The 15,847-nt window shown below is 39.4% G+C and overlaps 1 protein-coding gene across 1 annotated transcript; it reads left to right on the forward strand.

Annotated features, from left to right (window-relative positions):
* The first annotated feature begins 2,911 nt into the window (after positions 1-2,911).
* RIOK3 (RIO kinase 3) lies at positions 2,912-13,475 on the forward strand. The gene is given in 15 exon segments (XM_079302093.1): positions 2,912-2,944; positions 2,947-3,049; positions 3,052-3,119; positions 3,843-3,964; positions 4,792-4,937; positions 5,070-5,174; positions 5,719-5,828; positions 6,541-6,684; positions 7,562-7,689; positions 8,568-8,756; positions 9,231-9,390; positions 10,383-10,463; positions 10,552-10,641; positions 10,949-11,056; positions 12,149-13,475. Coding segments are annotated over 15 exon segments (1,674 nt in total). The 5' UTR covers positions 2,912-2,926; the 3' UTR covers positions 12,251-13,475.
* The last annotated feature ends 2,372 nt before the right edge of the window (positions 13,476-15,847 follow it).

A 15,847-nucleotide genomic window follows, 5' to 3' on the forward strand; every position in this document is an offset into this window, starting at 1 on the left:
TGCAGTCCTTACCTTGACTTTGCTCAGGTAACACAAAGTACAGGGCACTCTCTGTACACGTACACTCTTTTTAGAGGACAGAGCAGAGCAGCATAAATAAGGAACCTTATCTATGAGCATAGCTTAAACTAGGGAGGGAGGGAGGCACTAAGTGGTCAAATCCAGGCCATAAAATGAGCCTGTCTAACCTGCTTTGTTTAGCCTCAAAAGACAAGGTCAACAGAGTGGAACAGCTGAACAGCTGACTTGCACCAAGACATATTCAAATATTTAGGTGCTTCAGATGTGATCCTATCTGTTTTGTAAGGTGGTGGTCCAACACAGACATCAATTTCCAGTGCTGAAATGTTTGGTCCATGCAGGCTCACAGAGATCACTGATGAGCCACTGTAATGGATGTGTTAGAGATGGTAGGGCAAGTGATGCAGCATTTCCACTTTGCAGAGCACCTGTTTGCATACAAATGTCAAATGTGTATTTGGCAAACAAAGGCACACTTTGCATTGTGCCACAAATTCAGCATGTAAATCTTTAAAAGAGTAAGTAAAGTTTATGGATACCTACAAAGACTAACATAAACATGCAGTAGGAGTACTTTTGACTTTTTATTACAGTGGAGTATCAATTTGATGCAAAATACTACAGTGATATCTCTGAGCTTTTTGGAGCATTTCTTAGTACAAGTGGGTGACTTGGGAAAAGATGATATATTTTCTTACAGCCAAATACAGAGGCAGGTTTGAATTCCTGTAGGCCACTTATAGTGAGGGATTAAGAATGAAGATGTAAACTGCTAATGTTGTTTATCAGGACTAACTTGAATTACATACAAAGCAATTACTATGCAGCTTTAGAATTATTTTGATAATATGAAGGGAAGTTTCTGCTCTATCTAGATTTTTGACTATTTTTATTGGGAGGTATGAATGTGTCACAAATGATTTTGTTTATGCATCATTTCACAGAACATTTCTTCTTAACACAATTCAGTTCAAAGCTTGAACCCTTCAGATAAGAGGTCATGGGATCAAGGCCTAATCAGGAAATATTTAAGAGACTAATATAGAAGACTTATTTTTGAAAATAAAAAAATTTAATAGGAAGACATAGGAATATTTAGTCACTGTACATGTCTTTCTGAATCAAAATTACCAAAACCCATTTTCTTAATCAGTGCTTGTACAGCTGTGCAAGAATAATGATTTTTCCCAGGGCAGCAGGACATGGCTTTGATATTCTGCTCATATATTAAACTTAATTTTAGACAAAGGGAGAAAGGAGCAAGGCAGTAATCTTCATACCCCAAAAGGCAGCTGCAAAGGGAAAGAAATAATCTCTTTTCACCAGGGCCAAGTGCAGAGAGAACAAGAAACATGCTGGTACTGCATCACCAGACAAAGCCACTCTCGTCAGTACTTGGCAGTGCTGTGGTAACCATTGAACCTGAGGATCTTAAATGTCTTTTACAACCTAAAGGATTCTATGATCCTACAGTGCCTTCGTGGCATAAGCCTGTGTCATACCTGCAGGCTGTGTGTTACAAATTCAGGGCCCTACCCTCTTCCAAATGGTTTGGTTTTTAGTTGGGAACTTTCTGGGGTAATGAACTCTGGAACAGTGTCTTAGGAGATTGTAATGTATTACATCATTGCAGGTTGCTAAGGACAAATAAGAGGAACTTTGGCCGATGAGGCTGATTCTTGCACGGCTGAGAATTGATATGAATGGCCTTTACTGGGCCTGCCTGGCAGTATGGGCTTTGCTTGATGTAAAACAGGCAACTTACTCCAAGCAGGCTGGGGGATGCCACAGAGGATACAGAATCCCTTACTACTTCTGCCTGTGCAGACACTCGGCTTCCCTAGGCTGGTTTTCAGATTATCAACACAGACTGTGACATGCATTTGTCTGACTGCAGACAGATACCTTCAACAGCTGAGGATGAGCCAGGCCACAGGAGATTTCTAGGCATTGCTTCCTTCCTTTCAGGAAACTTGCCCAAGTACACCTAATGTGTTCTAGCAAAACACTTTGATGTTGCTGCTGTCCTAGAAATAAGGCATTTTAGTCACAATACTATTTTCCAGATAAACATTACATATAAAATTGAGATGTAAAAGGCAGCAGGTCACACACAAAGTATTTAAACTTGCATCTACAGTGACTTTCAAGATCAAGTTAATTTGTTTACCTATTGTTTAGTTAATTTCTTGTATTTTTTTCCTGTTCTCTCAGCTACCTCCTGAAATAAAAACAAATGCCAACTATTTCATTTCGCAGAACCACAGAATCAATTAGGTTGGAAAAGGTCTCTGAGATTATTGAGTCCAATCTGTGACCAAACACCAAGTCGACTAGATCACGGCGTTGAGGGCCACATCTAGTCTTTCCTTAAACACCTCCAAGAACGATGACTCCATCACCTCCCTGGGCAGACTATTCTAGTGTCTGTGTAATTACCCTTTCTGGGAAGAAATTCTTCTAATGTCCAATCTAAACCTCCCTCGGCACAGCTTAAGGCCGTGTCCTCTGGTCCTGTTGCTTGTTGTCTGGGAGAAGAGGCCGAGCCCCAGCTGGCCACAGCCTCCCCTCAGGTGGTTCCAGAGCGATAAGGTCACCCCTGAGCCTCCTTTTCTCCAGGATAAACACCCTCAGCCGCTCCTCATCACACTTGTGCTCCAGACCCTTCCCCAGCGCCGTTGCCCTTCTCTGGACTCCATTTCATCCATTTGTTTCACCGCTGGCTTACTGTTTGATTTGCTGGGGTTGTTTTTCCCTCCCAGCGTTCCCCAGGTTACTCCCCGAGATAAAAACAGACGTCAGCTATTCAACTTCTCCCTTCGGCCGGGCTGGGTTCCCCGGCAGGCTCCGCCCGCGCCGCAGCCGCCCCGCTGACATCACCGGAAAGGCGGCTCGGCCCCGGCCAATGGGCCGCCTGACGGCCGCGGAGAACCGGGCAGGACCCGGAAGGTTTCGCAGTCGGAGCGTTGCTGCCCCGCGGAGAGACCCCGCTGCCACTGCTGCCACTGCTGCCGCCCGCCCCTGCGTGCCCGATGGACTCGGTGGGAGTCGCCGCCGCCGCGCCCGACGCCGGGCCGGGCCCCGCCTGGCAGAGCAAGGTGAGCGCTGTGCCGGCACCAAGGGCCGCGGCCGCCGCTTCGGGCTCGGGGAGCAGGAGGAGAAGGACCGAGGCCGTGGGGAGGGCGCTGCCAGCACCGCCAGGGTCACTCGGCAGGGCGACCCGAGCGTGGTTTGCTGCTACCGGCAATTATGGCCTTGGTGGCGAGAGCTGTTGTGACAGCACGATCGCCGAGTCGCGTCCCTGCGAGGGCGCTGGAGCCGGGTGAGCTCGGATTCCCGGCGGCAGGCAGCGAGTCCCAGCTCGCCTGGATTCGCCGCTCCCCAGCCCGGCCCGCCCGAGCCAGGCGTGCGTGTCTCTGCGGTGTTGAGGGCTTGGTTTAGGCAGGCTGACCTTTGAGGGCTCTGAAGCGGGGCAGGAAGCTGTGCGTAAGCCATCGCTGTTGGGCTGTTCCAAAGGAAGTTCTGCGCAGGTTGTGTGTCTGCTTGTATGCAATCCTAGGAAGGGATTGCCCCTGTCTCCCGAGGGTACCGACACTGACAAACTGACTTTTTTCCCTTCATTAGTAAGCGACTATTGACAGTTTTTCAACCCCAGTTCTCCCTATTGAGTTTATGAAATTACTTTTTGAGTAGTTCCCCAAGTATCTGTAGAAGAGCCCTTACAAGATTACATGAGCTTATTTTTGAGGCACCAATTTATCCTGATTATTGCGTTGCCACTGCCCAGATCTTGCTGACTTGAATAAAATGTTTATTTACAGTGTCCGTGGGGAGCCCCTAGCACAACATCAATATCATGTTCTCTTGCTGATGTAATGAGTGAACAGCTGGCAAAAGAATTGCAGCTGGAAGAAGAAAATGCTGCTTTTCCTGAAGTGGTTGCGTAAGTTTAAGTCGTGGATTAGTGATCTCCATAGTTGTGATGCCATCTTCTCTCTCTTGTGCATTTTCTTACCATGAGCTCAGAGCACAGCAATATAGTAAATGATTTGCCTGTTGCCTCTAACTCTGTTCTTCAGATCTTCTTCAGTAAAGATGGCTTCCCCAGCTAAAACTCTTCCTTGGATTTTCTTCTCTGTTGCTCTTCCTTCCTTATTGATGTTTTCTTGGCATTTTCTGGTGGTGTTAACATAGTCTGTAAGCTATATTTAGAAAAATGTCAGAAATGTTTTTTTTTCCTATCCTTTTAGGCACTCTTGTCAGCAGTTTAAAATGCTATTTTGAGAACTATCAGGTATATTACCTGTATCTTCCCACTACTTGAAAGCTCTAAACAAAGGCCAGGAGCTTACTAGTTCTAAAATTGTACAAATATGACTATCTTTCCTGTGAAGCAGACCAAAGCAACACTCTTTGGGATGTTTTAAACATATAAATAAGTATACACATGCATGCACCTGTATGCCTTCTTTTTTTTTTTTTTCCTGAAGGACATCTTAAAAATAGCACTTAATGCTTCTTGCAGAATGGTAAACAAGCAAAAGTTTAAGTAAAATTTGCACTGTAAATGAGTGGCAAAGAGAAATTAAGTCATGATCTATTAATATTTAGTGTTGGCTAGGAGAGGAGTCAGACAGCTGAGATCCATTCCTTTCTGTGCAGCTCTGTGTGAAGTCTGCTGTATAGAGTGGGAAAGTGGTATAAAACAATGTTTCTGCTTAGATTGCTATGTGTAATTTTGTAAAAAATTCCTGTTTTCATCTTATGTAGTGCTGCTGAAGGACCATTTATTACAGGAGAAAATATTGACACTTCAAGTGATCTAATGCTAGCTCAGATGCTGCAAATGGAATTTGACAGGGAATATGATGCGCAGCTCCGGCGTGAAGAGAAGAAGATCAATGGAGATAGCAAAGGTACCTTCATCAGAAGGAATATTTTTGCTTTGAGCTATTCTTGGTGCTTAACTTAAATTGGCTTAAATTAGCTGTGAGGAAGTAGCAAATCCCTGATAATCACAGACATGCTTATTTGGTTTGTTTCTCAAGTCTCCATATCCTTTGAAAATTATCGGAAGGTGCATCCCTATGACAGTGACAGCTCAGAGGACGAGGTTGATTGGCAGGATACCCGTCATGATCCATACAGAGCAGGTATGTGACAGCTTTAAACAATACAATTTCTTCAGCCAATAGACCTGAGAATATGACAGAGTTAAATTAGGGCTTGTTTTAATGTAAGGAGAGACACCAGCTACATTTAAAATCAGGTCATCTCAATGGGAGGTGTCAGCAGGAGGTTGGGTGGGCTTTTCACTTCAGGATTTTCACTGCCAATGTATTGGCTTCAGTGGCTGAATCTGGCAAAAGAACCAGTCTACATGGGAAGTATTGTGGGATGTGCTTATCTGTCATCTACATTTGGATGGTATGATTACATATCATCTGCACATGATATTGAATACTCCTGTCGTAGCATGCCAGAAATGTGTCTGACACCCCAGAGAAGACAGAGAAGTAAGTTGTAACATAGCCAAAGAAGCTGTCATGCTTAGCATAAGAGAAGACTGTAAATTAAGTAATTTATTCTGTTTTATAAATAAAATTATGTCTTTTTGTGGATATTGTGGGACATCTATGAGCATTGGTTATGTTTGTTTACATCTAAAGTTCAGTTTATTTTTCTCACTGCTGGCAGATAAACCTACTACTACACCAAGAAGGGGTTTCATTGGAAAAGGAAAAGACATTACTACAAAACATGATGAAGTGGTATGTGGAAGAAAAAACACTGCTCGTATGGAAAATGTAAGTGAAAACTTAGGGGAATTTATTTTGTGTGTAAAACTGGAGTGCTGCAATTCAGCCAAAGAGCTAATGCTTGTCCACCATTGCTGCTGGATAGGGTGCTGACTTTTTTTTTTTTCCCCCTGTTGGGTGAAAGCAGCGCAGTCTTTGCTTTATTGGTTATTCACATTGGCATTTTTAGTTTTGTGAGTTTTCTGTTTAATAATAGTTTGTTATTGAGCAATTCAAGAATTTGCACAGAACTGTTTTGGCAAAACAAAACTATCAGCAAGTTTGGCAAACAAGCAAATAAAACACGAAAGCTATTTTTGAAAATCACAGATGTTGTGCAATGTTTCTTCTAATTAATTTTGTCTGATAAGCCAAGTAACTTATTTTCAGTCAATTGTTTGACTTACAGCTTTTCAGCTTTTTTATCTGTAGTACATAACTTTCATATTCTTTAAGGTAGCTGGTGCAACTTCTGTAAATAAGGAAATGCTGCAAGTGCTACTTTTGCAGGATGTTAGGTAATCTCCTATCAATTTGAACAGAACTTTGAGTTCTGAGTTTAAAGCAGTGTGGTGTTTTTTAACACAGTGATAACATTGCACAAAGTGGGTTTCGCATAGGTCCAAATCTATCCTGAGTTTTTCTAAAGCAGAATGGAAAATTTTTGTTTGTGCCAACTTTTGGCATCTGCTAGTAACAATGCTTAAATTTCTGCTTGTAGTTTGCACCTGAATTCCAAGTTGGGGATGGAATTGGGATGGACTTAAAGCTGTCAAATCAAGTCTTCAATGCCTTAAAACAGCATGCATACTCTGAGGAACGTCGAAGTGCAAGGCTCCACGAGAAGAAGGAGCATTCCACTGCTGTATGTTTTTAATAAAGTCTCTCTACTCCTTATCTTGTGTAATAGCTGGGTAACTTCTTGCAACATTCCAGTTTTAGCAAAACAGCTAAGCAACATGATGTTAACATTGCTGAAGGAAATTATATCAGCCAGCTGCTACTAGAAAAAGGCTCTTTGTTTGAGCTGCATTACTGTGAGAACCATGTCAAAGTAAGAGCAAACAGCTACTGTTTTTTTTTGTCTTTGTCCTCCTAAACTTGTCTCTTAATCAGCTACAATTAATAAACTGCCTGGAAGTTATTTATAGAAACACCCAGAGGACTAATCCTCTGCAGTTGAACCATATGGCTCCAAATATCTGTCTTCATAACAAGTTTCAGGAAGATGAGGTGACCAACTGACCTAATAATTTAGAAATTTACTTGATAGACTGTATAAGTGAGTTTGGAGTAGGGCCTCTGGTAATTCCTGATGTAGACTTCTTCAAATTTGTGTGTTTTGCTTTGCTTTATTGTTATTTATATCAAAGAAATATAATACTTGGGATATTGTGATTCATGATTTGTAAAGTCTTCTTGAAAACACCGTAGAAAGTGCTGTTTAGCCTCAGTATATACTGTGCAATTAGTAAACTACTCTATGTGCTGCATAGCTGATGGAAAACTAAGAGTATTAAATCAATCCTGAAGCAGATTTGCTTTGCTTCAGATGTTTATTTTGGTTTGGCTTTTTTTTTCTCCCCTCTGTCAGTTGAGGCAAATTTTATTAATACATTATTCTTTCCACTTAGTTGAATTCTTGTGGTATATAAATATTCTAAACTCATGGTAAAGCAAAGAATTGCTTTATTGAATTGAGTATTCATGTCTTGCATATTCATTCTATTAATCTCTTGTAGGAGAAAGCAGTGGATCCTAAAACACGTTTACTTCTGTACAAGATGGTCAATTCTGGGATGCTGGAGACCATCACAGGCTGCATCAGTACAGGAAAAGAATCTGTTGTTTTTCATGCCTATGGAGGAAAGTGAGTATATTGTGTTACTGATGATAACTTTAAGTAGAAGAGATGATTTAAAAAGCAGGAAACATAAAAATACTTAAGCATCTGCACCTTTTTTATTTCTGACATTTAAAGGCTGTATTTGTGTATGTGCAGATAATAATAAAATCTGAAAACCAAATGATACCAACCATAAGTAAAAAAATCCCCACTTTCCTTCTTGGAGGCTCTTACTGAGTGGGAACAAACCCACCATGCCTTTCTGTAGAAAAAAATATGTACTCCTTTTATAAAAAAGAAATCTTGAGATTTTTGAGAAACTCTTTCCACTGACCTGTCCCAGACCACAGAGCTGTTGTGAGGATCTTGGGCTACCTGAAGGTTGTCTTTCCATAGAGATTGCTCTGTTGCCAGCTCTATATTTGCAGCTCAGTGGAGGTGCTGTTTGTTACTTTCAGGTTATCCTGAGAGTAGTGTTGGGATGCTGCTCACTTCTTGAACCTTTCCAATATGGAAGGATTAGAGTGCATTGTGGTGACTGGATTGTGTTTAACTGACTTTAAACCAGTTATGTTTGAGAAAGAACTAATAAAACTCAAATACAGATAATGTATTTAGAGATGTCAAGAGAGAAAGTTGGAGTAGGGGAGAAAAGATGTGCCTTAACAAATTGGGAGTGGTAGCCTATTTTATAATCAAAATGCCAAAACCCAAACATTCATATATAAGTTTAATCATATAATTATTATAAGCTTAAATTGGCTTCTAAACGTGATAGAAAATTAGATCCTCTCTTATATGAAAAATTGTTATATGTTGCAATGTATAAAAACTCAAACTCCTGCACTTGAGTATGTGAATAGTGAACTTTGTTATATATATTTGTCTTCTTCAATGAACAGTGCAACTGAAGATGATAAAGTTATTCCTCCAGAATGTGCCATCAAAGTGTTTAAAACAACTCTTAATGAATTCAAGAACCGTGACAAGTACATAAAGGATGACTACAGATTTAAAGATCGCTTCAGTAAATTGAATCCACGAAAAATCATTCGTATGTGGGCTGAGAAAGAGATGCATAACTTAACAAGGTAAAGAAAGCAAAAGGTAGTGTAGCTGCCAAATGCCTGTCAGTTTCCTGTTCTCTGTTTAAGGAAGATACTCAATGTCTGGGTATTTGACTTTGAGGCCAAAATAATATACAACCTGGCACAGATTGAATAAGGGTCTGTAAAAAAACAGTTTAATAAGCTGTCAGTATCTTCAGTGATTTTGCAAGAGAATTTACAGGCTCACAAAGTTAACTGGTTCTAGTTTTAAAAGTGATTAGTATTCAGTGGGCATTTTTAGATTCACTTATAACTTCAGAATCTGATTTTTCCTTTGTAAAATACTGTGCAATATAGACAATTATTTAGTTTTTAGTTCTCTCAAACACTTTGCTCTGGATCAAGTTTCTCACAGAGCTCTCAGATTGCAAATATGATAGTGGGAACTGGAACTTTGGGGACTTTTGAAACTTTTTTTCTGTTTTTCTTAATCAGTATCTATTTTCTTATCCACAGAATGCAAAATGCAGGAATTCCTTGCCCTCAAGTGGTTATCCTTAAGAAACATGTTTTGGTTATGTCTTTCATTGGCCAGGATCAAGTCCCAGCTCCTAAACTAAAGGATGTAACACTTAGTAGTGAAGATATGAAAAAAGCCTACTATCAGGTTCTTAATGTAAGATGATGCTGATTTCTCCTCCAATTCTGGGCTGTATTTTCTTTTAAGAGAATAACTGTAAGGACAAACAAGCACTTACTTACTTTTCAGGATGCTTACATAATTTTCAAGATACAAAGTCCAAAGTCTTATTTTGCTGCTGTTTAATGTGTGACTTAGAATCAATAAGAAATTATGCACTGAAAAAATAGAATTAAATTTAATTTTAATCCAAGTGGAAAACATACTGGAATTTGATGACAAACATGCTTAGCAGCAGAGGAATTGTGAGCAAGTAATCCTCCTTTTATAGAAGGAATATGTGGTTTAGAAAATTCTCTGAAGTCTTTCTGGGCTTACCAGACACTTAATTTACAAAGCTTAAGCACTCTCCAGTGGATCACCCTCCCCCTTTCCAGCAAACCTAGAAACTGGAGAATAATGAGAATGTTGCATGGTGGATGCTTTAATTTCCTGTTATCTGCTTGGTTCAGACACCTGCTAACTGTCCACTAGCTATTACATTATAGATATTAGAAAAACCCAGCTAAGCAACCAGCCCCACTTAGTAACAGGAGTGGTCTAGGTCTCAAATGAATGAGACAAGTGAGCAACACAACTGTGTTTTAAGTGAATTTGTGTACTTTGGTTAGGATTCAGTCTCTACAGACTTCTTCCTGTGTGATAGGAATGAAAATTACATGTATTTAGAGAACATGCTTATCTGTCTCCTGCACTTGGACTGCTTGGCAGAGCTTAGTTGAGTTTACCAGAGTAGCTCTTCTGACTTTGCCAAAGCTAAGCTCAGTGATAAATGCTTAGTTTGCTGGCAGTTTGCCAAAACTGCAATTCCCTGGATAGAAGTGTATAGAAGACTTGGATAAAAAGTAATGTAAATTATGTGGGTGATTAGGGAAAGGTGAGGTTGTTTTGGCTTTTTTTTTATAGTCATGCTAGCAATATTTATTTGGAGTATAGGATACTTCCTTCATTAATTTGGCTCCTTGCAGATGATGCAGCAGTTGTATAGGGAGTGCAACCTGGTCCATGCAGATCTGAGTGAATACAACATGCTTTGGCATGATGGGAAGGTGAGTTTGTTCTTAATTTGGGGGAAAAAGGTTTCATCTACTGCGAAATACTAATACAAAGTGAATTTCTATTTCTCTGTGACTACAGGTCTGGCTCATTGATGTCAGTCAGTCTGTGGAGCCAACCCATCCTCATGGACTTGAGTTTTTGTTCAGAGACTGTAGGAATGTCTCACAGGTAGGTCCTTGTTGTCTGACAATCTTCTGTTATGCTGCATGTTTTCTAAGATACAAGATATCTTAGATATTTAGAAGATTACTCTTGCACATTTTCCATGCTGATAGTGTCCTTCTCTGAATGTGAAAAAAGTGCGAAAAAATAAAATTATACCACTAGAACTTAAAAACTTCTTTCAGTTACGTTTATCTGTGGATCAACAAAAAGAAAAAAGTAATCTTGGGTAAATGTAGTAACTGGAGAAAGTCAAAGGAATATTTTGTTCTCTGTAGAAAAGTGTTTAATGTGTGCTCTTTATATTGACTAGTTTTTCCAGAAAGGAGGCGTGGCAGAAGCACTTAATGAGCGTGAACTCTTCAACGCTGTCTCAGGTTTAAATATTACAGCTGACAATGAAGTAGACTTCCAAGCAGAGGTATAGCTTTCTCTGTCTAACAGTTTTTATTTCATTAGCTATTATAATACCTTAACTTTCCATATGTAGTTTGTGTGATTGGTGTGAGTAAAATTTCAGCAGTCATTCTGCATTTTTTTTTTAAAAACCTTGAGTATTTCAACCTAGTACAGGTACTGTACTTTACAGAAACTCAGACTGACAGACCTCTCTACCCCCTTTCCTGATCCCCCTGCGCCCAAGCAGAAAAGACTTAAATAGATGTTGAATATAGTTCCTTCATTTCAGCATTAATCTAAATCTAGTGATCTGTTTTAATTTAAAAGCTGTTGTCTTGCCTTACATACATTAAAGTTTGTACAGCAAAAGGAAAGTTGAGTTAAAAATAATTATTATTCTACTGCTTATTATTATTCATGGTTTAGTTATTAATTTATCTGAATTTAAAGTTTTGACATTTTTAATTTTGAAGTTTAAAATCATACTAATGTAAATATTTACTTAGGAATCTTTGGCCACTGTTGGCTTTTAATTTTCAACCTTTGGCTGTAACTCCTCAAGGCCCGTGTCCTGATACTAGATTTTTAAAAACAAGTTGTCAAATGTTCCATATTTTCTAATTAAAGTCAGGGCAATGTGGCAATTCTACTCTTCCTAATTACTAATGACATCACAGGTTTGTGCTAGTTCAGCATGGAGTAGGTGGGAGCTGGAAATCAGGTGACTCCTGGGGCAGGTGGTCAAAGTAAGAAAGAGATAAAGGGAACAGAGTGTTACAGTTCCAGTCTCTGTGTCATTGGAGAAAGGCACACTTCTGTACTTTGAGGAATACAGCTGAAGTCTTAAGAAATCATCCAGTCCTCCCTGCAAATGGTGCATTTTAGTTAACTAGCTTCAAACTGTAAAGGAGTGCATTTCAGTAACTTGTTGAGAACGGATGATTTAAGGTGTACCTGGCTGTATTCCAGCGGTTACATGTGTCTGAAACTTTGAAACAGCAACGTTTTACACACCTGCTCTGACCTCAAAAGCTGCTTTTTAATGCTGTGTAGAAGTGTTCTGCTGCTGGCATAGTTTTATGACTTCAGCATGGTTTTATTTTTGGCTCTCTAGATTGAAGCTTTGGAGAAGATAAATGAAGACCACGTGCAGAATCATGGAAAGAAACTGTCCACATTTTCCAGTGATGGAGACCCACCTATATATGATGAATAGCACTGAGTTTATAGCTGCTGATGAGACAAAACATAGATTTACTGCTTCTGACTATGTTGGTGCAGTGATAAGTGTCAACTGCCAATGTCAAGAGAGTGGTTGGCTGGGAATACCACTATGGAAAACACAGCAAGCATATGGTGATGCCTCAGTGGTTTGCTTTTTTTTTTAAACTTGTCCCACACATCAGGCTGGCACTGTGAGAATGGACTGTCACTAGCCCTTTGAACAGATTTCCCAGTTACATTAGACTAATGTAGCTCAGATGGTCATATTTTGCATGATTCAGAGCTTACATGTCTTTTAGTCTAAAAAAAAAAACCAACCTAAAAATCATCTATATTGTCCCAAGTATTTAGTGGGAAAGCATATTAGAAAAGTCCCCCTCTCTTTTTTTCCCTAATGCAACTTGAAAAACTAATTAAACATTGTGTATGGACACAATGTCGTTCATCCATCTCCACCAAGGGCAAAATGAAGAGGCAAACTGTGCACTGCAATCATATGAAAATGTTCATTTAGCAAAGTAATATATTTATAAATGTAAAAGTCTGGACTTTTTCATTTGAAGTACAGGGAATGTGGCTCCAATTGTCTCTGTAAATACTGTTGGGTATTACATGGGAAACAGATTTAAATCCAACCAGCAGAGGCTTTCTTGGTGCCATGCCAGGAAATCTTGAGTCAATGATAAAAGAGTCAGTTCAGGTAGCTTCACTCTTAGTACACAAATGGTTCCAAGAACTTGGTGCAAGCCAAAAATAAAACCGTAATAATCCTATCTCTACCTAGAATATTGGTTGGGAGCATCAAATGCTCTTGCCCTAAAGATAATCATAGACAAATCTGAGTATTCCTTTTGCATCTGTAAGAAAAAAAAAAAAAATTTTGTTTAGAAATAATGATGACTGATCCTGGTTTCCACAGTCTGTTCATTCTTAATGTCGGTCTTTTTTATTTTCCCCAACAAATATAAAAATCTACTGATGTTTCTCTCCAAAAAACACATATAAAGATGAATTGATGTGGTGGGATAGTTTGGAATTAAGGAATTTTAATCAACTTCTTTTTAACTGATTTCTGGTTTCTAGTTTCTGATGCTACTCTTTATCAAGCAGAATATAGTGATGCTACATGTGACCTTCTCACAGTGTGCTGTGAAAGTGATTTTTTAATCTTTTTCTTGGAAAACTGGTGGTAAAGTAAAAAATCAAGATCTTGTGGTGGTATTCTTGCATGGTTCTTTGCATCACAGAGGCCTGCATTGATTATTGGTGCTTCACTAGAGCAGTCTTAGGGTAGGACTACACTAATTCCTTACAACAATATAAAAATGACTGTTTGGGTGGGTACTATGTGAACAGCAAACAACCTTGGTTTTGCCAGTTTCATCCCAACACTTGGTTTTGCCAGTTTTATTCCTAGGAAAAGGAAGGATCCTCTTCCTTTTTCTAAATCAGATAAGTATCTTGCATTTGTCCCTTACTTTTGCAATAAAGGAACTGTTATATTTCAGATACTTAAGTCTGTTCTGAATTTCTCAGTGAAACAGTTTCCCAAAATAATGGTATAAGGAAAAGAACAGACGAGGTACTGCAAGGGAAGTGCTAACCTCTTCAGGAGGACTACAAGCTGCTGTTGTCAAAGATACCCAGATCTTCAGAGGAAAAGGCATTTTTTAAAAGCCAGGATCATCCTATTCTTGGCTTACAACTAGTTTTAATATTCTTAACATTTCCTAGAAGTAGAAAAATCTCAGAACAGTTGCTCATGCCTTAAAAGGTTGTTGTAGATTCTGATTGCTACAGCTATTTGCATTAAGCAAATTAAGAGGAAGAAGGCGGAAAAACCAAGAAGTAAGGGGAGGGTATTTTTTGAATTACTCTTTGAAATGGTTCCTGCTTATATATCTCTGCTTAGACCAAAAACCTCAGTTGTTACTGTAATTTTTAATTTCTTCTCAAACAAGCCCCAAATAAATGAATCCATTTTCCCTAAGTCTAATTTAAAGCTACTGGGCCCAAATATATTATATACTATGCAATATATTTTATATATTAAAACATTCTCACTTCCTGCAGTAAAACTGGCTCAGGAATTTGCTTTTAGATTTTACAACACCTGGCCATGTTTTCAAATAGTTAAAAACAAGAATTTGCTAAAAGCAGCATTTTCCTGGACTCCTTTGAAATAAAACGTTCAAGGATTATGATTGGACAAACAGAATCTTAGTTTTGAAATTAAGATTTATTTCTATCAGATGAGTTTCAAGTTGTGTATTTTATTTACTCATCTGCTGATTTCCCCTCAAAGATACCTCAGTTTCGATTGCAATTGTAGGAAGTCCATGCTGTTTTTTAGAGAAGTAGGAGAAGGGTAAATGTCAGTAGAATTTCTTAAATTTCGCCCTGGATTAACTGAACTTCTGGCTACCAAGCAATAAATTTTGTTGCTTTATAAAAAATTATAAACTTTGAGGTAATTTATATATAAATGTGGATATACTTGAATATGCAGTTAACAGAATTATTTGATGGTGCAGGAGGGTTCTGCAAAACAAGCAGCTTGTTGTAATTCTTAGTTGTGACTTCAGTATCTCTAGTTTGATGTGAAATTAGTGCAGGTGGACTCACTGGGTCACAAGGCATCCAACAGTTTGCATGATACGGTGTTAGTATCTGATACTTAAATTTCTATGTCTCCCATACTAAACTGCTACCATTTGAATTTTTTTAAATTGTTATGATCTAAGTCTTTCTTCCCCCCCTTTAAATTTTCCTTTCTAAACCAATAAGCAAATACATAATTGATATTCTCACACAATTTCTAGATCATAATATAGGGCATACAGCTAGTGAGTAAGGCATTAGCCAGTGCATCAACAAAAAAAAAAAAAAAAAAAAAAAAAAAAATCCCATTGCTGTTTTGTTGTCCAAACTAAAATATATGCTCAGCATCAAGGCTGAGGACCAAGCCAGACTTTGACTTCAATAATGCTTTGTTAATATTTTTTCTGAACTATTTTACAAGAAGCCATTAAAAAGCAGTTTTCTGCCAAGGAGCAGGATCAATAGCAACACCGACGATGCAGTAATTGTGGACAAATAAAGGCAGGTCTCGGAAGCAGTTGTTTCCCCTTTTTCCCCCACATAAAAGTTTTGGGTTTGTTTTTGGTCGGTTGGTTGGTTTTAGAGTCACCATAGAAGGCTGGGCCAAAAGCCCCGTCCTGCTGCTGCGGCCTCCACATTGTTTCTGCTTGTCTAACCATTCTGAAGCACAGTAGCTTTGCTTCTAAAAGCAGAATAAATCCTCCCTGCTAGAGCGACGCTGGTCAGAGTCAGAGCTTACCCTGACACCTTAGTTCCTTTATTTCCTTCCTTCTACTGCGTACGCTCCTAAATATTTGCAATGTGGCCCCTCACAACTCTTTGCTCGTTCTTTTTTTTTCCGCCTCGCCAGCACTGACTCCTTTCCCGGAGCAGGCTCTGCAGCCTCCCGGGTCTCCGTTCTCGCTGGTTAAGCTCGCTGCCGCTGCTGAGAGCGCCCGGGCCCATCCCCGCTCCGGGGCCGCTGCGCCTTTAAGGCGGGCGCGCGCCG

The sequence above is a fragment of the Erithacus rubecula genome (assembly GCF_903797595.1).
Source record: "Erithacus rubecula genome assembly, chromosome: 3".
In the NCBI taxonomy this organism is placed as follows: Eukaryota; Metazoa; Chordata; class Aves; order Passeriformes; family Muscicapidae; genus Erithacus; species Erithacus rubecula.